General features: G+C 49.3%; 1 protein-coding gene across 1 annotated transcript; it reads right to left on the bottom strand.

The window, feature by feature from the left end:
- Nucleotides 1-17,052: 17,052 nt before the first annotated feature.
- Nucleotides 17,053-23,210, bottom strand: ZIC4 (Zic family member 4). Its single transcript, XM_065672659.1, has 2 exons — nucleotides 21,992-23,210; nucleotides 17,053-17,474 (listed from the first exon to the last, which is right to left on the bottom strand). Exons 1-2 carry the CDS (start codon nucleotides 23,208-23,210, stop codon nucleotides 17,053-17,055), a joined length of 1,641 nt encoding a protein of 546 aa, XP_065528731.1.
- Between the last annotated feature and the right edge of the window lie 307 nt (nucleotides 23,211-23,517).

Here is a 23,517-nt window from a genome sequence, read left to right as displayed (position 1 = left end):
GATTGTGAGTGGTTTTGCGGAAAAGGGGGTAAATAAGGTGATAAAGAAGTGCGTCCCACCCTCACGCACCCTGAAGTGTACCTGACCCCGCTTATACAAATGACCTGGACAAGTCTGGTCCACCACGAGCTGTTCCCTAGGCTCTGCCCTCTGCATGGGGCAGGTCTCCCCCTCTCTTCCAGTGCCGGCTTATTCCCACCTCTCGCAGCCTGTGCAGAGCGTGTGGAGATCCCCCGGGGAGACGGGGAGCCGTGAGCACTACTGGAGTTAGCTTCACCCTCTGGGGACGACCCCTTGTGGGAACGCACCGCAGTGAGGGGCAGGGTTACCCCGGGCTGGAGGCTGAACGTCGCGGCCGGGCTGTGCGCCCCGAGCCTGGCCACCGGCTTCATTCGCTGTGCCACGTCTCCGCCGGGACCCGGGAGCACCGGGACGGCTATTCCCCGCCCGGGGCACGACAGGCCCGGAGCCACTCCGGAGCCTCTCCCCGAGGTGCAGCCTCTCTGCTCATATTGACATGTGGTCACATTCACGAGTGTGCAAGCTTTCAGACAGGCTGGCGTGTTGTCCCAGCACCAGGCTGTTCGTGAAATGCTGGTGTTTCCATCCCCGCCTTGGTATGTCACCCTTCCTAAACCCTGCGGTGAAACCCGCCCTAGCTCTGAACCCTCTTGCTCTGGACTTCACATCCTCTGAGGACCGATCCTGGAGCTCCCATCCCGCCCAAACTTCCGCGGAGTAAAGAGGAGTGAGCGGGTTTGGCTCTCGAAGTGTTTTCGCAATTCAGTCACACCTAAGGATCGGAGAATTGCGGAGATCTTTTCCTTCCGGCTGGCTAAAGTGTCTGTTAAGGAAAGGCTTGGAGGCAGGAGGCATCCTCGGAAGTCCTCGCAGTTCTCGGAAGGTTGTGTCTTGTCTCAGTGTTTACTTCGCGTACTGCAAATGTCACCAGCATGCAACTTCAGTGCTTTGCGGTTAATATTTTTTGCCCGAGGTCTATCACTAGCATTAATTGTCCCAATAAATTGAGATATAGTGTGCATAATGCAATGTAACAATATGGTTATATTCCACGTGTATGACTTAATTAAGCTATTTGCAGCCTGATGCTGCAAGCCAACGGGTGTGCAAGTGGATTAACAATGTACTGTTCTCGTATCCTCAGGATGGTGCATAATTACTTTACTGGCGGTACATATCAATTTTTGATGATTGCAGAACACATGCTCACTTTACCAACAAGCGCCTTAATAACTCTCCGTTGTGTTTTAAAAAAGCGTTGTTTGGAAATATTTGAAAGCCTCTGCAAACAATGTTCGAGGTTCGTAGCACGAGGTTTAGACCTGATCTATATTTGATGAAGTGCAAAGGTTCTGAGGAAGCGCCCATGCCCGCCTGCCCGTTCCCTGTTCCCGGTTCCGGCGGAGCGCAGCAGAGAGAAGCGGGACCAGGCGGGCCCGGTGAGCCGGGCGTCGAGGCACGCAGGCGGGCCGCCGCGCGGTCCCATGGGAGAGCGGCGTGCGGAGAAGAGGGGGGCACCGTGCCCCAACACATGCTCCTGACATTTGCAAGCGGACTAATGCAATTAGGAAACTCGATTATAGGGCGGCGGCGAGGCTGGGGGAGCCCCGGGTCTTTGTTCCCGGAAAGATGGCGCTAGGCTCCGGCCGGCGGGATTTAGCCTGCGCCTCTCCCAGCAAAGGTGGAGGGGGACGAGTGCCAGTGCCGACCTTTCAGGGAGCAACCTAATTTCTACATCCTAATCGTGTTGGGGAGGCAGGTACCATCCATCAGAGAGAGGTACCCGTTCGGTGCCGGGCGGTAACAGGCTGCCTGCTCGGGCAGGCATCGTCGCGCATGGCCCAGCGCTCCGCAGCACAAGGCACACTCGGCCAAAAAAGTAAAAAGCAGGAAAAAAAAAAGAAATTAAAATAAATAAAAGCCACTGTCACACAAGCTGCCTCTTCCCTCGGCACGCTCGGCCGCGGCTCAGGAGCCCGACCAGGAGGGCCTCGGGAGGCCGCCGGGTGGGTGGCTGCGCCTGTCTGCCCGGGCTGGGGCTCGGCGTAATCAGACACACATGGGTTTCTTGGCTTGGAAGGGCATTTAATAACTCCCAAGCGTGGGGAAGGGTGGGCGAGCGGGCTGATAGCCCCGGCCAGGCGGCGAACAGCCTTCTGGCACCAGGCGAGGCCAGATCCGCAGGGCCTGCTCGGACCCCCGCGCCCCGCTCTGCGCCCCTCTCCGCGCCCAGACGCGGTGGCGCTGCTGCTCGGGAGCCTTCCTGGAAGAAGACGATTTGTTCCTGTACCTGAAGCAGGTGATGTTTATGCAGAGACATCTGAATGACAGCAGGAGTGAAGGACAAATCTAATAAAGCCTAATAAACCGTGAGAGTCTAAATGTCATTAAACTTACAAAGATGAGAATCCAAATCACCAAAAAGGTAAATGTCTTCATTAGTCTGATCTCTGAAGACTGTCGAACATTTCATTAATTTATAATTTATGATTGTTTGACAAATATTGAAAAGTATGTAAATATGAGAGGGATAATGTCTTTTCTGCGGGAGATAAGGAAATGACCCAAACTGTACGTGCCTGCTAGATTACACACGAGGTTCCATCTATCTGTTATCAAACTGTGCTTTCCCTTTATACAACATATTGTGCAACTGACAAGTGAAATAGTGCAGATAAACCAATGGTTTAAAACGTAATAAAGACAACAGCCATTTGCATTTTTTACATTTTATTACAAAGGTAATTTACTATGACACATTTCTGAATGTAATTTATGAAAACATTTTAAAGCAATTATATAATGTATACAGCACTCAGAGACACACAAAATCAGATAAATAATAATCTTATGGATCTTCAGAGACTTTCTATAACGCTGAAAAGACAGACTTTCGCAGGAACCGCAGTAAAACATAAAATCATAGAAATAAAATGCAGAATGATGTAATAAAGAGGAAATGGGTATACTTCGAACTGGAATTGCAACATTAGATATTCAAGGAAACAATCTCATCTATTTCAAAGAACTAGATCATCTCAGAATATTACTTTTTCTCCTTCCTCTGCCTTGTGTAATAGGCATCTTAAAGATAGGAGGGTTTCTGAGGAAAACGTCTTACACCCCAGTCCTCTTCGGTGGACCAAGAAGTGGACTTTCCAGGGGGGATATCGGGGAGGCAAGGAGCAGCGTCCGCCTCCCCTCGTTCTCCTGTGACAAAAGGGAATTAGGAGTTTATTATCAATCCCCGTCTGGGGGAGAGGGGAAGCAGGAGGCGCTGCTTTGAGCGTACGCGTGCGGGAATCGCTGCGCGGGGCAGGGGCCGAGGCGCAGGCAGGCCGGGCAGCTGCCGGTCCTCCTGTCAGCTCTCTCCGCACCCCTGGAGGGACCCGGGAAGGTTCCTACTGTGTCCCCGGTCTCACACTGGCTCCTGCCCCAGCGGAGCCCACGGCGAAGTTGCCACTGTTTTGGTGGGAGAGGGGCACAGGGCAGGTCTACGGCTTGGGGTCCTGCTCTCCCTCCGCTCGCCGCTCCGCGGCCCCCGCGGCTGGCGCAGGAGCGCTTCGCTGCTTCCCGCGGAGAGCGGTCAGACGCCCAGAAACGGAGAGGGTAAAGCATCGTCTGAGAAATGTCTTCAGGTGCCTCCAATAAGGTATTTGCACCCAGAGGGTCAGTAAACCCATCGCGTGCAAATGCCCGGCTCGTTTTGGTTTGATTTTTTTTCCTCCCTAAAGCCACCCATTAGACAATAAGCCAGGGAATAAGCCAGGAAAGCAGAGTTGTGTAAAAGACCCGCATTCCCCAGAACGGCCTCTGTGTCTTTGTCTTTACTTAAAACAGTGCCCTTTGGCCAGATGTGCCTGTGACGAGCTTGTAAAACAAACCAGAAATCTCAGCTCTTCCTCGAGTCTACAAGCAAGTCGCTTTATTCCCAAATCTTGCAAATATGTTGGGAGTGTTACAAGCGGGACTAAAAAGCCCCCTAGCAGAGCTGGTTACCTGCTGTGAGCCTCACTGCCACAGACCCTTTCACCAGACTTATTAAATCTCTTACCCTAAGAAAACATGCACTTGTCACAGTTGAAACCCGACATAACGCGGCAGCGGGATGTAACAGTTTAGGGAACTTTATATTTTCCCCGGAGGGCCTTCGGAGTGGAGGTCCCTAACACGCCTCCCCCAGAGGCCTGAAGGGTTTGCCCTGGCTTCAACTTTCCTGAAGGCCCTGTCCAGAGAGGTGCTCTGGGGAGGTGCCCTTGCCCGTCTCCCCCGTCCACATCCGGCACCTCGTCTTTGGCCTGGCGCTGTTATTTATGGGGTGAAAGAGATTCCGACGGGATGGCAGGTAATTTCCCCCCCCCCCCCCGAACCCCGTTTTTCATGCCCCACTCTGCCCGTCTGTTGTCCCAGCTTTCTCCCCGACGGCAGGTCAAGGCGCCAGACCAAGGCTGGGCATGGAGGCAGTGCTTCCCGGCGTTGGGAATGGCCTCACCAAACCAAACCCCAGGAGAGGGGCCGGCCAGTCGTCCCGTGTCTTTCTCCTCTCTGTCTTTCGACACCACACTGCCATTCTTTCCCAGCTCTGAAGTATGTGTTTTATTATAGATTATTTAATCTGATGAGCAACATTCCCACCGCCCTGAGCACAGACTAAGTGGAAAAAGGTTTACTCGGCATCGCGAAGCAATTTCAAAAATAAAAACTGGAAAAAAAAAAAAAAAAGTCAATGACGCGCACACAATCAAAAAGAAAAGCTCTCCAAACATCGCCAGAGGGGCTGAGCCAGCTTCCACCGACCTGGGCCGCAAGCTTCCCTCATCTCTCTTGTTTTTCTACTGGGGGCAAGGATGTCCTGTCCTACCATCTCACTTCTGCTGCCAGGCCAGGTCCTCCCCGTCCACTCCTTACTGTTTGTGAGCATCTTGGCTAACAACTGGCAATTGTTGAAAATGCGCAAAATGTCCCTGTGATTAAGTTCAATATATGTCAGGGAAGACACCGGCAACTCATTTTTTAGGGTGCAAAAGGTTTCTTACAACACTCGCGGGTCTGTAACTTGCAAAGAAAGAAGGGAGAAATGCAAGAGCGGCCAGAGGCTGGGCTGGGAGAAGCCCACTGATCCCTAAGTCATAAAAGTGTACAATGGAAGGGCTTTATTGTCTCTCGTTAGGCAGTTCATAAGTGACCCCGTTTATTTCTGAATAGCCATGTTTTTATGACTTATAGTATATGCAAAAACAAACTTTCCCGCGGTGGGTTTTTTTTTTCTCCGTCATGCTTTTCTTTTCAAACAGCCAGATGATTTCAAAAAGAAAAATACCCAGAAATGATAAATCGCGTTGCATAGCTAATGGCTGGAGGGCACGTTTACCAATTCATAATCATTTATTCTTGGTGATGTATGACCCTTACTCTTAAATCTCAAAAGCTTCTATTTGAAGGTGTAAATAGCTTTTTCCCCCCTTGCAGTAAACCTTACTGCATTAGCAGTGATTGATCTCCTGTACAATTCGTCCCAGAGTGCTATTTTAGAGGGGGAACACTGGCTTTTGGAGATTAACTGGGGAGTCTGTTACATATTAATGAACCTAGGAGATATACTAACGTTTTGGTAATTTAGTTATTTGTGTCTATAGCTTTCGCCGTTATTTTCTCTTAGACCCCCGCGGTTGTTATACATCGAATTAAAAAGTGGTCCTTCAGCATCATTTTTTCAGTGGCAACTAAACGCCATTTAATGTGAAAAACAAATGTTGACTTGTCTCTTGAAGGAAGTGTGTTTCTTGGCAAGACATCAAAGTGTTTTAAACTGTATTAGAAGGGTTTGTTGGTTTTCTTACCCGGAGCCTACGGTAATGTAAGGAAAGATTCTCTCTGCTGAAGCAGCCGGTTGGAGGGGGGAGCGGGAGCTGCGCCGCGCTGCGCAGAGGTGCACGCTCGAGAGGCGCTTCGAGCTGCAGCAGGAATACACGGGCACCTCTTCCCTGGGATTACAGCCTTGATTAACTTGCTAATGAATAGGGATGTTAAAGAGTCGCCCGGAAAGCCGTCTGTGAGAAGGGGGAGTGAGCAACTCCTAGGCTGGGCTTAGCCTGTAGAGAGACCAACTCAACTAAAATGCCATTAACCTACTGCTCCTTAGCAGACACTAGGGCAAAACACCTCGGAGACGTCTGAGACGGGGCCGAGGCGGAAGCAGTAGGTGGGATCCCTGCTGGGCTCCCGCCTCTGCCCCTGCAGCAGCTGATGGCGTCTGCGGCGGGCAGGGTAGCCGTAGTGGCCGGGCCGGGCACAGCGCGCTCACGGCGGGGCAGCCGCCGCCCGGGTCCCGGCGGATGATCGAGGGTAGGGGGCTGGAAAGGAGCCCGGCAGGGTCTTTTGCAGCGTTCCACTCCCTATTAGCTTTGACATCTTGCGCGGATTTATAAATTAGAGTTCGTTATCCTCGAAGGTCGTTACAGTAGGCACCTCAACTAAGAATTAATGCGCGCGATCGCGCTGGCTACAGCTGGCTTCGCCCTGAGCTGTCTGGTGGGCTCAAGAAGCAGGCGGAGGCTCCAGTCACTCCAGTGGGCACGGAGAGGTACCAGTCCCTCCTGCCCTCCGCCACGCCATTTATCGCCTGTACCCAAGAGGTTGAAGCTCAGCTGCGCACCAGCCTGGACAGAGCAGCGGGCGGATCCCCAAGTCAAATGGATGTGCCGTTATTTTTGAAGGGAACAAACATGTTTCTCCCCCCGCGTCCCGTCCCAAAGTTAAACGTTTGTTTAGGACAATCTCGAGAAGCAACAGTCTTTGAGAGAACTTTGTTTTCCCCTTCTCCTTGTGAATAACAAAGTGGTCATAGGCTACTCGGCCAGTTGGCGAGGAGGGAACTTTTGTTTTCTGGGGCGATTTATGTTCTTTATAAATATGTGGTTTGGAAAATAAAAAGAGACTTGAAAACGTTGTTACAATGAAAAAGGACAAATTAGAAGACATTTTCTGTGATCAAAGGAGGAAGAGAAAGCGAGTAGGGGTATTCAAAAAGCTTGACTTATTCACACAACTCCTTTGGAGCCCAGGGGCAACAAGCGTGTCTTACATTGAAAAGGCGGCTCTATTCAGAGTGCAGGTGCGAAGTGGTGTGGCACATTCTGCCACATTATGTAAAGGTTGTTGGAGATTAGTGTTCAGACTTAATAACTAAAGCGCTTGATTTACATTGGAAAAAAGCCCCCTCATCCGTGAAAGCAAAATAATTTAACGCGTGATCATTTCGAGTGCTGCTGATATCCTAATACTTGCATTGTTCTCTGCCAAGTACTAGAGGAGCAGGGATTGATGCTTTTGGGAACCTATCATTTACAGCCACTGAACTCTGCTCAGAACTGGAGGTCTGGAGGGGAGATAAAAGAGGGGCACAAGAGAAAAGTTTCACATTAGAAGAAAAAAAAAAAAAAAAAGAGAGAGAGAGAACAATATAAATGTACCAGTTCCCCTCCTGCGCGCAGAGGACCCCACGGTTCCTGCCCGGTGCCAGGGTGCAGCAGCACCCAGGTCTGCAGAGCCGAAAATTGGGCGCAGGTTTCAGACACTTCTCTACTCCGCCTTCCCCCGTCGGAGCAGAATTACTTACCTTACTAATTATTCATATTTATGTAAATGTCATTAGTTAATGTAACTTTCTATAAAAAGATAATCAGGCGAGAACGGAGCATAGGTATTACCTTAAGTGCATTGGCTCTGGTTGTTTCATTCATATGGTAATACACGTGATGCGGTAGTGCCAGGCGTGGGGAGGGTGGAGAGGAGGGGAGGGAAAGAAGGCAAGGGAAAGAAATTAAATAATAATAACAAAACCCCACAACGCCTTTAAGTTTGCATCACGGAATCAGGGAGCACGGTGCCTTCTGATGCACAGAACAAAGGGCGACCCGGCGCCGTCCAAGCCGCGGCGGCTGCCCGGGCATTCCGGGAACTTTGGGTGGCTTTTTGTTTGTTTGTGTCCCCTCCCCTCCTGGAGGAGAATTTTCTGCTTCAAACCTCTCCGACCTACCCAAACCCTCGTGCCGGGCTGAGACCCTGCATTTCCGAATGACCCGAATGAAAGTATCTTTGTACGGGACACGCACCAATTAAAATTGCAATACCTTTTTGCATCCCTCTTCAGTGTAAGCATTTTAGGGCCATTTCCATAAATTCTCTGCGAGAATAAAGGCTATAATGGGAACAAGGTGAGAAAGCTGTTAACCATTGTTTCAGCAAGAAAAGGTCGTAAGTCAGGCAATTGGTGTCTGACCTGTCAGGATAAGGTATAAAGGCTTTATTCATGCAGTCGCTCACGATTTTCTCAGCTCTCACAAAAGTGTTTTTATGATTCTGTTTTCTTACCTCGTTCCTTAATTAAAAAGCTGAATGATTAGAATAGCACCTGCATAATGTCTGAACGACGCCTGCATACTAATTCGCGAGTCTTTACATCTAGTAATTATAACATAAAATCAGAGATTGAATAAAACAGAAGGATTTTGCCCCTAAAGCCCTGCTAATCCCCTTTTAAAAGAGTCTGCTGAAATAATTCAGAACAGTTTCCGGAAGTTGGATTACCGACTCTTTTTTTTACTATTTACAATGAAATGATATTTCACACTTAAAGGAGTCTCTGTATTTCTACAACAGGTTTTTAAAGGTGGCCTGTTTTCTAGACAATAACAATCCAGTGACTCCTTCTTTCTTTTCCTACCCATTTTCCCCCCTTCCTCCCAGCAAGATCTTCATCTTTACCAAGTATAAGCAAGGATTAATCTGTCCTCAGGTAGGGAGAACAAAACCTCCCTCCTTAAAGCCTCCCTTTAACACAACACTCCCCCCCTTGCCCCGGGACTCCCAGCCCAGCCCCCTGGCCCCAGGGGGCGGCGGAAGAGGGCTGCTTGAGGGCAGCCCAGTTCTGACCAAGTTCAGATGCACCCTGTTTCCCAGTTTCCCAGCCGCTAGCAGGAGCAGGCGGTGGAGCAAGGAGCTACCATTGCTTCACCATAGCTCCCCCAGGGCAGAGGATAATTTAAGACAGCAGTGACCAGTCAAAAGTTGGAGAATAAATCTGTGTGTGTGTGTCTTCCCAAAACTGCTTGGCGGGGGAGAGGGGGGTTGAGGATGGGGACGGAAGGAGGGGGAGATCCGCCCTTTTGTCTGGCTTTCAAGGCGGGCTGGAGCAGGTAACCTCGGGGCCAGGAACGAGGCAGGGAGAGGATCCCCGAGGGTCTTCGACCCGGGTGGGGAGCGCAGCTCCGCACCGTTCACCCCGGCTCCCGCTGCCCGGGTGCTCAGCCGGGCACCCTGGGGGGCTTCCCCACTCCGCACACACTAGCACAGTGACCCAGAGACAGGTTTTGCAGCGGTAATGAGCCGTTCCTCTGGATAACATTGTCTTGGAGGCAAAGAATAATTAAAAAAAAAAAAAAACTAAAAAATACCTTACAAAAAAAAAAAAAAATCAGCCGATTTGTTAGGACGTCCTGTTTATTTTAGGAAAAAGATTTCCTCGTAGCCCGGCGTGTTCCAGCCTGGCTATGGGATTGAGTGCTGCTGTAGAAGAAGAAGAAAACGAAGCTGATGAGCTGATGAACGGATTTCCAAGCGCAGGAGCTGGCACCCGAAGCCGCGGGGTCTCGTCGCCCAACCCAGGCGAACTAGCGCGGTCCTCGCCTCGGAGCAGGGCAGCTCCCAGTGCAGAAGTTGAGAACAAATTCAGCCTCACGGGAAAGCTGCAGAGATTTCTCTGATCTGCTGTCATCATTAGGAACACCTTAATCTGTTGTGGCCATTTATTTATTTATTTATTTATGTTAAAGAGCTGGTTTTGCTGTGACTTTTGTAGCCCCCCCCCCCCTTCCTCTCCTAGTGTAATCCTGCAAAAACTCTAAATCATCTAGGAGAAAACGGAGTTAATATGTTGAAAATCTAGAGCTTTTAACTAAAAGCTCTAATTGCTATTCTGGCCCCATTATAACCATGGGAACGATGTGCTCTTTTGGGATCTCAGAAATGTTACATACTCCTTAAGCAGGCACTCCCCTTGTTTGTTTACTCTAACTTACTTTCATTTGTATCCCAGGAATATTCTTTCACCAGGCGACGTACGAAAAGACAAAGGGTGTAAATAAACTAACATATGGCCCAGAGGTTTTAGAGAAGCTGGAGCAGTCTAGCAAGCCATTTGGGCGATACTAGGAATCCGACATCTCTTCTTACCCCCACTCCCGTGTAACCTCCGCTTCCCTGTGCAATCCTTCTACCTTCTCAAGATAAGTCATGCTCGTCTAGAGGCCGGCTTTTGGGGGACCAGCCGGTTTTTCCTTCTGACTGGAAAAAGGCAGGGAAGGGACTGGAAGGGATGGGCGCACGCCTGTGTGTCTGTACCTCTGCTTGCAACTAGAAAAACCCTGTTGAAGTAACAAATGTGCATGGGGATGTGTGCACACCCGCACACCCTCCCCAGACGCGGTGGCTCCCTGTTTTAGAGCGTCGGGCCCCGGAGCAGGCCGGTGCGGGCCGGGCCATGCCGGGCCACGCCGGCCCTGGGATCGGGCAGGCTGCCGGAGTGCAGGGGAGGGCCAAGCGATCTGACGGCATAGAGACATCTGATAACAGCCCTATTTTTCATTCCTCTCCCCAGTTGCAATCCATTTTAGGGTTCTTGTTCCAAGGAGCCTACACGGGAGCAGAGCCCTGCTCAGACTGGAGAGGTGCGGTGTGTCTAACGCACCTCTTTCCCCACCACTTCTCCCTATAAGGCGTCGGAAACGGGTCTGGGTTACTGATTCATATTTCTAATCTTCCTTTCCTAAACATACAATGTTCTTTTGTTAAATGAATGGTCTTTAATTAATGCACTTGCACAATGCAGGGGCTTGCATGGGGATCGATGATAGGAAGCAACAGGGGATGGTTCCCTCCAAAATGGTTTGTCAGCATTGAGAAAGAAAAGGCAATGTCTATAAAAGGACCACTAATAATGCCCACACGTCTCTCACCATGTTGTCTGAGGAGACATTCCTTCCCTTGTTGACAGTCAAGTGTAATAAGTACATGTCTTCGCTCAATCATTATAGACCATAGAATTGTATTCTTTAATTAGCATGTACTGTTAGCCCTCCTTTTCTTTATGGCCCCCCTTTTTTTTTTTTCTTTTTTTCTTTTTCACAGACCAGCAAAAATATTTTCTTTCGGTTCTGTTTTTTTTTTAAATTCTTTTCTTTCTTTTATTGCTTTATTTCTTTCTTTCTCTCTCTCTCTCTCTTTCTGTAGTCAAATGTATTCTTTATTGACAGTATCCCTACCAGCCACAGCCAACTTTTTGTCATCTCCTTGTGTTAGGCAACTTCTTTCAAGTTTTCCTTTCTTAAAAGGAGTAAAGGCAGCGCGCATGCGCATGGCGCCCGCCGATGCCGGGGCTGCGATGTTCCCAAGACTGCTCCATCCCTCTAAATTGCAAAGCTGAGGTTTAAAAACACATGCGAAGAAAACTGTGAGCATGATCGGGAGCTGCGAAACCCTGCAATGTATTAAAATCGGTTAGGTGAGTATGCAAGGCAAAGAAGGCTTACATTCAGATTACTTTAGCTGACGAATGATTTTTCTCCCTTAAAAATAAATAAAATGTTCTACATCTTCTTAGGAATCTTATAAAGACTGTCACCGTGACGGGGACTCATTCTGGAGGGAAAATACTTCAAACGAACAGTTTCATCCCTCATCCGCCCTGCCAAAACAATAACCCCTCGGGGGCGGGGGGAGCAGAGCCCTTCGGGGCTGCTCCATCAGGAAATCTCCAATATCCAGAGTATTAGTGACCCCGGAGCCCCAGACTGGGGGTGCAGGAATCAGGGTGCCTCTGCAGAGGTAACAGGGAGGGGGGGGTGTGGGGAAGGGGCAACAGCAGGACAGGGTCCTTCTCGGATGCCACCGGTCTCGGTTTTCTCACTCTGCATCTTGGTCAGTATTTAAAATATCCGATCTGAAAAATGTAGTCTCAGAAATGAAGCCAAAGATGTAGTTTGTTTCCTTTTGTTCTTTTAATGTAAATGCCAACCTAAAACGATTAACATTAAAAGGTTAAAGACCAACAAAACCCACGCATTAGTACTTGATTGTACAACACATTAATAGTACACTGGTTTGGGGAAATATTTTTTCACTAATATAAAAAACAACAGAAAGACAAGGTTGATCACATAGTGTTCTTAGGAATGGTTCAGTATAATCAATACAAACACATACTTAAAAGTGCAGATTTGTAAAAATAATCATAGAATTGAAAGGTTTATAAATATTTATTGTAAAAAATCCAAATATTAAAAATAAATAGCATGTTCAAACACACAACAGAACATTCGTTTATCACCAAACATGTGATGAAGGAAAATATGGAATATAAGAAGTCTGGAAAGAAATGCAGCATTATCAACGTTGCAAATGTTTTGTGGGGTCTTTTTGCTAGCTACAATTTCAGAGGCTTCTCTCCTGTACGGTTCACAAGGAATATGGTAGATTTTCCATAAATATTACAAGATCCAGAATTAATAATAAGAACAATAATAACAAGAATAATACCCACTATACTGCAGTTTGACTCTGTCTTTACTCAGGAAAAGTCTCATTAAGTTAATGGGGTGGCTTACAATGGCAGGATTGGGCTCAGAACATTCTGTAGCAACTAAAACAGAAGTACACTGATGAGTTACAACTTCAAGGAATCCATGTTACGAACAGAGCATTGCATGATCTCCAAAGAGAAACTACTAAATAAACCTTGATCGGGGAATAATTTCAGTACACACCATGATCTTTATAAAATGAAGATACAAAAGGGATGCAGCTTGACTATTTTTACATTTACGGACAATAAAACATGTGAGCATATGGAAGCCATCTCTTTGAATGCGTTAACAACTTCAATACATTGCAGTATATACATGCTTAATAGGTATTCGGACTGTTAAAATGATCAAAGCCTTTACTCTTGTGTCTACGCTCTTGCTTTCACTCTACTGGAAAGAAAACGTTTGTTGGTCACATACTGGTGTTAATGAAACCAAATATTTCTGCCTTCTCCCAAGAATCACATTCTGTGCAGCATATGTGTAGGAATAATTTATTAGATGGAAAAGCTCAGAGGATAAAATGTAAAAAAATGGACATCGTTTCAACTTTCGAACAGTAAGGTCATACAGACATCTATGGACATCTGTATAGAGACAGAGTTTCACACAGCCACAGCCACATATATCCAGATGTATGTCTATACACAGGATTCGATAGTTTGGTATTTTCTGCACCCTCTGGGCCCCTAAAGTTATCTTTAAAAGTTTGATTTTATCTCTTTAGAAACGGTTTAAAGCTAACGGGCAGGGTGAGTTTGACAGAGAGGAGAACAAATCGCTGACAAAGAACCTTTTACGTTTCATCAGCGTTGTTAGGACGACGAGCAGGAATTTCTCAGATAATAACTCCCACTTCAAAGATTTCTCAGCTCAATAGAAATTGGACCATCCTTTTTATTCAACCACAAGGGCTGGCACTAAAGACGACTCAACTGTTTGAATTTTTTTTCATCGTGTTTATTTTTCCCCTATTCACTAGGGTACTTGGATAAAATAAACAACAAGACAATTACTGGAACATGGACTTCTAACTTTCCCGGGCCCATGGCCCAGCGCCCGTGGCCCCGGCCTTGAGGGTGTCAAGTTTCCCCGCACCGCGGAGCCTCCGCCCGCCGCCGCGCAGCACCGGCAGGGCCGGGCTGGGTCGAAAGGATGGGAAGGGAACATAAGGGGGGCACGGGTAGCTCCCCGAGGCTCGAGGCCCTCTTTCCCAGGTCGTGGAGGGCTTCCAGCAGCTCACCTACTTCCTGAGGCCGAGGCAGCCCGAGTAGGGGTCCTTCAGCCCCCATCCTATCTTCCCCTGAGTTAGGGTGGAATTGGAGAAGGGGGCACTTCTTGGGCTTTGTGGCAGGGTTTTGCTGCGGAAAGCGGGCCAGAAATGCCGGAGAGAGGGGACGGGAGCTCACCCCAAGCCTGGCTGGCAGCCCCTTCCTTGCTCTGGGGGAAAGGAGTGCGGGGCTGCCGCGCCGGAGCGGAGCCCGCTTAGAGGGGCGGGCGAAGCTCAGCAAAGCTCGGCTCTGCCGGAGTGCATTAGGTGGAGGAAGTATATCTCTAGCGGGGAGCAGATTGAGTGTATTAAGCTAGCATGAAACCAAAGGTCAGTGCAAATGTATCTTAATAGACTGTCTCAAATGGAGTGTGCCTCCTTTGAAGGCCGCTTGCTATTGCTCTCCTCATTACCATAGCGATCCTAACGTGGCATGCTGATGCACCATAAAACTCACACTTTCAACCCCAAAATCAGTCCCTTTGAACAACCCGAGCTTGATTAGACCTTTCTCCTTTTCTTTTCCCCCTTAAAAACCATTTCCTTGCCTTTAGAAACTCGCCCTCAAATCCCAAACGCATTCTCTGATCCCGGCAGAAAGAAGAAACAAAAGTGAGCTGAGGCGACGGTTCAAGCGGGCCTTTTCTTCCTGACAGTCTTATCCATTTTTATTATGGTCTGGAACAAGTGCCCTGTTCGCGTGGGTTTTGTTTACCGGAAATTAAATGAAAATGATTTAGTTCGCGTCAAACAAAAATATATACTTGTATGCACAAGAAAAAGGGCCTGTTAGACGTAAATATTATGTCCTTAATGAAAAGACGGACGGGCTCCAGACTTCGCCTTTCACTATTTAAGTATGACTTGCCTATTGCCATAGAAATCCTAACTTACCATGAAGATTCACCGTTGTGAAGAAATACTTCTTTGTGCGAGCTTGCTTTGATGTCTAAGGCATAAGATTCAGGCTTTCAGCTGCGTCTGTCTAGATTACCTTGAGAGCAACGGGGTAGACATCTGTAACAAGCAAATGAAAAATTAAAGGTGATTAGCCTGCACTTCCAAGTACTTCTGTAAATAGAGAAATAAAGAAATAAACATATCTCAGGACACGATGGAAGCATCTTCCTTGCCCGCAGCTGCATTCTATACCCCTCGATTTCCACCACAGAAGTTTCAGGGGTTGCAGAGGTGCACAATTCTCCCCTGGTTTAGGTTCCTCTCTCGCACATTTCTCTCGCCTAGGTAATACCCTACTTCATTCCCAGCCGCGATACGTTCTTGCCGAGGTGTTTAGATACAAAAGTTACCGAGTTTGGGCGGGCGCAGAAGGGAACCCCGACATGGCGCCGTGGAAAGAAAATAAAGCTGCATCAAGGGGAGCAAGCGCTGGGCAGGAGTGTTTTTAGCCACTGACCAGCTATTTATTTTCCCCTATCTTTGATATTTATAGATACACACATGCTCGTGTGCGTATGCATGTATGTACATTGTATACAGGCAATAGCCCCAGTCACCTGGGCGCAGAGGTGATGTATCAGACCCGAGAAGATGCGGTCACAGCCGCCTTCTGCCTGCGCTCAGCAAGCCACGGAAACCCCTTCCAGCAGCACATGCTATTTATTTGCCTATACTATCTGGTATTCTTAAACATCATTAAAGTAATTAAAACGGCACCATTCGGCAGTTTCAAGCTACCCCAATGGAGGAGGTTGTTTTTTCTTGGGTTGTTTTTTGTTTTGGTTTGCTAGGGACTTTTTTCCCCTTCCTTCTTTCTCTGAACCACGGGAGTGAACCCTCTGGGTTTATGTCAGGTCTAGTTTGAAGCTCCGGGGCAGGACGAAGATGGTAAAGCTACGTCGCCGGACCGGTGCAAGCATTTGTCACCAGGATCATTCTCAGGGCAGACGCCGTGCAGCAGCCGCTCCGGGTCTCCGCGCTGCCGGGGGGCTGCCCGGCCCCGGCCGTGACGTCACAGAGTGGGCTTTACCCCCCTCGGCCCCCCGGGAGCCCCAGCGCCCACTGTTCGACAGGAGCCGCTCTCTGGGTGGGGCGGGCATGTTTGGGTATTAGAAGCCATTACCAGTGGGAGCTAAAATGGACAGTCAATCATCGCCCCCCCCCCCCCCCCCCGGGCCTTTCTTTATTAGCAGCTACTGGAGGGGGGGAGGGAATATATATATGTATTTATATACAGCAAGAGAGGAAAGCAAGGAGATTCTTTACAGAAACGTCCATCGAACTGGTTAATGAATCAAAGAATTTAATGGATCCATTTTATACAATTCGGTAACAAATAATAGTTTATATATATCTTTTTTTCTTTAAAAACCACAGTCTCACAGAAAATCGTGGGCGAACAGAACACTGCAGCACACGGCACTGTTGACAGGAGAAAATCTGTACAGCCAAAAACTGTATGGAGCCTCTTTGGTCCTTTGGGAAGGGGAAATGAGGGGAAGGAGAGAAGAAAGGAGAGGAAGGAGGGGGCAAGGAGAGGGGGAGGGGAAGGAGAAAGGATGGGAAGGTGAAAGGAAAAGGGAAAAGGAAAAGAGAAAGGAAAAGGGAAAAGAAAGGAAAAGGGAAAGTAAAAGGGAAGTGAAAAGGGTAATGGAAATTGAAAGGAAAGAAGGAAAGAAAAAGGAAATGGGAAGGCAAGGGGAAAAGGAAAGGAAAGGAAAGGAAAGGAAAGGAAAGGAAAGGAAAGGAAAGGAAAGGAAAGGAAAGGAAAGGAAAGGAAAGGAAAGGAAAGGAAAGGAAAGGAAAGGAAAGGAAAGGAAAGGAAAGGAAAGGAAAGGAAAGGAAAGGAAAGGAAAGGAAAGGAAAGGAAAGGAAGGAAAAGGGGAAGAAAATGCCAATCAGTGGACTCGTGAACAGGCTGGAGCAAGAGAGTGAGAGAGGGTGTGTGTGTGTGGCGCGAAGGGAGGAGGCGGCAGCACCCCGGCCAAGGCTGGAGCAGCCCTCCCGTGTGCGGGGCGCCGGGAGCGCCGGCCGGGACCCGCCGCCGGCCCACCCGCGGTCTCCGCAGCGCGCCGCCTCTCCTGCCAAACGCCTCTCGGCCTCTCCTGCTCGGCCACCCTGCGCCCCGGAGCAGCGCTCCCATTCACCGGGCGGCGCGCACTAACAGCGGGGCCGAGGCTGGCCGGGGGGGCGCGACGGCGGGAGGACGGCGGGAGGCGCGGGGGGGCCGCGGAGCCCCGCGCCCTGACACACATACCATTCGCTCAGGTTGGCGGCGGGCTGCGCGGGCGCGGAGGGCTCGGCGTGGGAACAGGAGGCGGGGGGCTCCCGGCCGGAGTCCGAGGAGGGGGACACCAAGGAGGGCGTGGAGGACTCGTAGCCGGAGCTGGGAGGAGGGGATTTGCAGTGCACTTTCATGTGTTTTCTCAGGGAGCTGGGGTGGGTGTAGGACTTGTCGCAGCCTCTCACTTTGCAGTTGTAGGGCTTGTCGCTGGTGTGGACGTGAGAGTGCTTCTTCCTGTCGCTGCTGTTGGCGAAGCGTCTGTCACAGCCCTCGAATTCACATTTGAACGGCTTCTCCCCTGCAGGAGGCAATGAGCGAGCACAGCCATTAGCGACGGCGGCCTCAGGGCAAGGAGCAGCGCAGCCCGTCACACACACCCCCCCCCCCCCGCCCGTAGCCTCCCTGGGCCCCTCTCTGGGGCCCTGGTACGGCTTCTCTACCCAGAGCAGCTCCCCTCCGGCCTCTGGCCTGCCGCCGAGCCACCAGCCCTGCCTTTCCCCGCCCGCCCCGCCGAGCTACCCTGACGCTGCCGCTCTGTGACCACCCTGCTCCACACCGGGAGCGCCCGGCCAGGGCAGCTTCTCCTCCCCTTTTCGCCCCCACCTTCAACGTGGGGGTTTCTGAAGGAGACAAAGCCCAGAGATAAGGAAAACTTAGAGGCCAAGTGCTCTTTCTGAGCACACAACGTCCTGCAGGAAGAGCGATCAGTGATCTTTCCCTGGGAAGGTTTTTATGTTACATTTATTTCTCACACTCCACCATGTCCACGTGGAAATATTATTCATAACCTGGCTAGATAACATCTCGTTCATTCCATTTTTGCACTGATTACAGCCCCATGGAAGATCCGCATCCCCCCTCCTTTCCCAATTCCCCGGCTTGCTGATACCGTGTGCTAAGGCAAAAAAACATCTAAAAACGACATTGGTTATAGGGGACAAAACGACAGAGATTCAGCAGGAGGATGAGTAGGCCGGTGCACAGCACTGTCGTGAGTGTATGATTCCCTTTTCATTTGAACCTACTCAGTCATGGAAGGAAATGCAATCGGTATTAAATTTGTCTGGTAATATGATAAGTAACGTTAAGCATAATAGAAATACAATCGTGTTGCTGGACTCGTGTGAAGATTTAACCTCGGGTCGTGTGGACCGGACATGATACATTATATAGAGGAGGTTTTCAAGGAAACACGCTACAGACAGCTTCGGGATGAAATGCTTACTACTTAATTGTAGCTTGTAATAGCAGACTGCCAAACCCTGCTGGCCAAGGAATACCAAGGTCCTGCATCAACCGAGTATGAAAATAACACCCCCATCCGCCAAAAGTCAAAAAGTATCCGGGTATCAGAAAAATATACGGCCGAACCTTAAACATGAAGTGCAGACAAAGCCACTGTGTTCACCATCATGGCGTATGTGATCGAAAGGACTTTTAATATTTGTAAAAGCTTCCAAAGCTTCCAGGTTTTGTATTTTTCTAATTTGTTGTGGTTTCCCTCCCCCACCTCCCCCCCCCCCCCCCCCGGGATCGTCACGATTAAATTTAGGAGGGCTTCAACCCACCTCATGCTCGGCTGAGAGCAGAGGCACATTAAGGGAGGCATTCCAAATATTTCACATGAATGCACTTTATGCAAGGTGGGTGGGAAAAAGCTCGTGGCTCCGCGTGTTAAGTATGTCCTTTCCGCACTGTAAGAATCAATGAGGAGCTCTCACATCCTGCACCACTAACATTTGCACAGAGGATGGGTAAATACCTGACGTTAAAGGGAAAGGGGAAAGAGGTTAAATACAAGGTCTTCTCAGAAAACGATGCCCATCCTGTAACCAAATACTGTCGACATACAGGGGTGCGTATGCATAGACACACGCACGCATATAATCTAATTACACTTTCACGTAAGGAAACAGTTTGACCTTCAACATCTAAGTTGAGACAACAAATCAAGGATATTAGTGTAGTACAAGCAAGCAGTAAGTTAGGAGACCCAAGGGAAAGCCATCCTCATAAGCACTCTGCTTGCGCAAAGTGAGTTACATTCAGGTAAAAGCGGGCTGCGGCGCGCTTCGCTTTCCCGAGAGCTGAAAAATGTTCTACTTCGCTTAACCCCCTGAAAGAGCCACAGAAAGGTCCCTCCGTACAGTCAGGTTTCAAGAGGGAAGAGGGCAGCATTTTCTCAGCTGCCCGGGTTGCCTTCTCTGAACGCCTCAATAAAGAGGAGCGATCCGAGCCTTTTGCAAGTATTGCTTTCGCGAGAGCAGGTTTTCTTACGTGGAAATCCCTACCCGGCAAGGAGAGGACATTTTACAGGTCCCGACTGCCGCAGCCCGGGCACGGAGGTACAGCCACGCAGGAAGTTCTCGGGGCGATGGAGAAGCGCAGGACCTTAACCGCCATTTTCCCCCCACACTTGTAGCTGGGCAAAAGTGTTCAGTGAAATTCAGCTTGGAAACTGTGGCATAATCCCCCGTCTCCGGGAGTGGATTAAGGTATTTACCAACTTCTCGGGAGGGGGAGGATGGGGGGTGGGGAAGATTTGGGGGGGGGGGGGGGGGGGGAAGCTGTGGTGGCGGTCCCCCGGCTGCGGGTGAGGCGCGGGAGCCGCCCGGGAGGGCGAGGGGCTCCGTCCCCCGCCTCGCCCTATTGTTCCTGGCCCTCTGGGAAGGCGGCGAATTGCTCCCTGTCCGTCCTGCTCGTCCCGCTCCTGTCGTCTTAACCGCCTTAGCCTCCAACCTGGAAAATTCGCACATCGCCAGAAATCCCTCTGCCTGCTCCCCGGCCTCGGAGAAATCAGAAGTCATTAATATTTGAGGAGGCAATAATTTTCCTGTTGAATCTAGAACTGTCTTCATGAATAATTCGTAGCGAGTTCTATTAGGGTTTCAGAAACATTGCGTTTTTGACAACTTCTGGGTGTTTAATAGAAACGTTGGAACCATAAAGGCCCTGCAGGAGTTTTCACAATACAGCAATTAATCACCGGGAAAGTTAAAGCGAAAAGTACAGACGCGCGGAATGATGTTTAATAAACGCAAACCTCCGATCTCGGGTCTGCCCTGAACCTGCCTCTCCGATGTAGGTCAGTTTTCCCAAGAATTTAACCATTTTCTGCTTCAGAGACTTCAAACAGTAAGGCCGTTAAAGAGCAGTAAAAGTTTGTTTACTTAAGAAAAACACTGTCATTAAGGGATGAGCTCTCCCTGTTTATGGCTGTACCTGTGCTGATGCGACAAAGAGCTGGCTCGGATACAACTTACGTGACCCGGGGATATCCCTTTCTCCTGGAAAAAGGGGGCCGAGAAGGCAGCAGAGGGACACAACTTTGCAATCACCCCCTCTCTTCCTCCCCCCCCTTCCCCGTCCCCCGCACACATATGAGCTATTCATAGAGCGATGGAAAAATAATTAGGTGACGAGTGACGGTCGCTGTAAAATCTCCGTGCTATGTTTAGAAGATAGCGATACAAAATTATTATACGTTCTGCGTCTTATATCACGTCGAGTTATATCATAAAAATGCAGCTCCTGGAAGGTCAAGCCCTGCACCGAGCATGGGGGAAGGGGAGTTTTATGAACTGGAAGGCGAAAAAAATCGTATGGCTGTAAGCAGATCTTACAATAGGATTATGTAGTTTCCCTCGCAGTGCATAAGGCTGTACAGAAGAGTGTCGGAGGTGGAAAACCCTACACTGGAACAGATTATATTTTCCAAAAAGAGCTTATTTCTTATCTTCTTCTTCAGAGGGAAAAAAAAAAAAAAAAAGGGACCCCCCCCCCCAACAAAAACAAGAAGGCGGAAAAAAAATATATATAAAAAAGGAGCCAGATCTACAGACTACAAACACCGGCTGCTAAACTAATTAATACAACTTCACAAGCTGCTCCTGGAAGTGTGAAAACTTTCTATGTGCAATTTCATTAATTATAAATGCTTTCCTGGCCGGAAGAGTTCAAACGTAGTTTTGCAAGAACGTCCATCGAGTTACTTTATTTTCTGTTAACTAGAACTAACAGATGTTTCTGACACATGTCCCAATTTCGCTTAACAGATCTGCAAATGACATTTCAAAATGTACAGGCCGAAACAATACCGTGTTTTCTTCTCCTTTTTTTTTTTTCCTTCTTTTCCCTCCCGAGAATCAGAACTTGCAGCTCCCCATATTTGCAAATGCAGAGAGTAGTTGGAAGGCAATGCTCATTAAAAATGTCAGTGTTATTCAGATCAAACATTTGAAACTCCCTGTGCCCAAAACAAAACTGTTGAACGAAAAGGTCGCAGCTGTGTTATTCTCACAATGTTCGAGCAGCAGCATCTCAGCGACATCAGTCAAAACTGACTAGACAAGTTGTAACTTCTATTGTTCACTTTTAATTTGTGAGCTTGCACAATGATTTCATTTTTTCTTCCCAACTACTTTAAATTGCCAAAAAAAATAAAAAATCCTCGCCTGTGTGAATAAGCAGAAATAGTAGCTATATCACTCGATATTTACACAGATCCATCCACATAAACATACAGCAACCTCTCCGCACAACCACAAAAAAAAAAAAAAAACAACAAACACCCATGGACGAGAATTCTGAGATTTGTTCTCGCTCTCTGTTTCCCCCCACTTTTCTTTCCCTTCTCCAAACGTCAAAGAAGCGAACAAATCTGAGAATTTATTTGCCAGAAGTACTTGGCTTGTATTCAACAACAACGCAAAGGATACATTAAAAAAAAAAAACCCAAACCAAACAAAACAAAATAAAGCAAAACAGTATACTGAATAACAGAGAGAGAGAGTAAAGAGAGCTTTACATACTGACCTGTATGAGTTCTTTTGTGTATTTTGAGATTCTCTGATCTGGCAAACACTTTGCCACAGCCTGGGAAAGGGCAGGGGAAAGGTTTTTCACCTGTGTGGACTCTGATGTGATTTACAAGTTTATATTTGGCCTTGAAAGGTTTCCCTTCTCTTGGACACTCTTCCCAGAAACATATGTGATTGGACTGCTCGGGTCCTCCAACGTGCTCCACCGTGACATGAGTCACCAGCTCGTGCATCGTGCTGAAAGTTTTCGAGCATAATTTTTTGGGAGTCTGGTCCAACTCAATCCACTTACAAATGAGTTCCTGTTTGATGGGCTGCCTCATGTAACGAAAGAAGGCACCCGGGCCGTGGTGTGTAGCCAGGTTCACGTTCAGGTTCATGCCACCGTAGCTATGAAGTGAAGAAGCAGCAAAAGGCTCTGTCCTGGATGCTGGTACTTGAGTGAAATGTTCAGACCTGGCGTACATTTCTCCAGGTAACCCCAGTCTTATCTGTCCGTTTAGATGGCCACCTGGAGCTGCATGGGGAGGCTGCTCATGGAGTCCAGTGAATAGAGAGGGATTCCCAGCTTCTGAGTGGTGGTGGTGGTGGTGACCATGGTGTCCGGGGTAGCTACCTGTTGTTGAGACAAACAGTCCGTGGTGAGAACTTGCAGCGGGGTGCTGCTCAGTCAGCCCTGGCATGAGTGGGGCCGGCAGGTCCCTGTGGATGAAGAAGTCCCTACCTGCTGCCAGAGCCTGGGCTGGGTGAGAGACGGGGTAAGGGGTTGCTGGTGACTGCGCCGGGCCAAACGCTGCCGTTTGACTAGAGACCACCTCGGCTTGGCCTGCCATATGATGATGATGATGATGATGATGATGGTGGTGGTGGTGGTGGAGCTGGTGGTGGGGATGAGGGGCAGGGCTGAGCTTAAGGGCCGCGGGGTGATGCTGAGGAGAAGGATGAGGAGTAGGATGGTGGCGGTGCCCCATGTGTTCTGGCCGGAGCGGGTGCGGCCCGAGGCGGGACTCGGCGGCGTGCTCCCTCGGCTGCGTGGGCGCCGTGGCGTGGGGGTGCCCGGCGAAGCCCTGGAAGCCTGTCATGCTCTGAGGGGGGTGGTGGTGGTGGAGGTGCTGGCGAGGAGACCCCGCCAAGTCTACTAATCTCAGCGCCGTGTTCCGCCTGGAGAGAGCAGTAGGGTCCATCACTGGGATCCCCCGAGCATCCACGCTCATTAGTTTCTAACGCTAAAAAGTCACCTGACAGCGGGAGGAGAGAAACACGGAGAAGGGGGGGAAAACGATTGTTTTGGGTTTTTTTCTTTCTCCCTTAGAAAAGTTTCTCAGTCCCGCAGCTCCAGCGGCGGGGCGCACAGTCGGCGCTGCCAGCGGGTGGGCTCGGTGGGGACGACGGGGACTCGCTTTTGGCGGCGGCGTGCCGGGGAGGTCCCGCCGAGCGGCCCGTCCTCCCGCGGGGCCGGGGGGGAGCCCTTCTCGGCGCGGCCGAGGGACGGCACGAAACGGGACGGGACGGGACGGCACG

The sequence above is a fragment of the Lathamus discolor genome, chromosome 3 (assembly GCF_037157495.1).
Source record: "Lathamus discolor isolate bLatDis1 chromosome 3, bLatDis1.hap1, whole genome shotgun sequence".
In the NCBI taxonomy this organism is placed as follows: Eukaryota; Metazoa; Chordata; class Aves; order Psittaciformes; family Psittacidae; genus Lathamus; species Lathamus discolor.
The sequence above is the reverse complement of the archived record's forward strand: the minus strand, read 5'-3'. Positions and strand labels throughout refer to the sequence as shown.

Excerpts from the sequence above, each read along its gene's own strand:
- ZIC4 (XM_065672659.1), bottom strand. The coding sequence starts at position 23,210 with ATGAGCGTGGATGCTCGGGGGATCCCAGTGATGGACCCTACTGCTCTC. Across the intron at positions 17,475-21,991 it reads ACACAAAAGAACTCATACAG|GGGAGAAGCCGTTCAAATGT; the intron begins GTCAGTATGTAA and ends TGCCTCCTGCAG.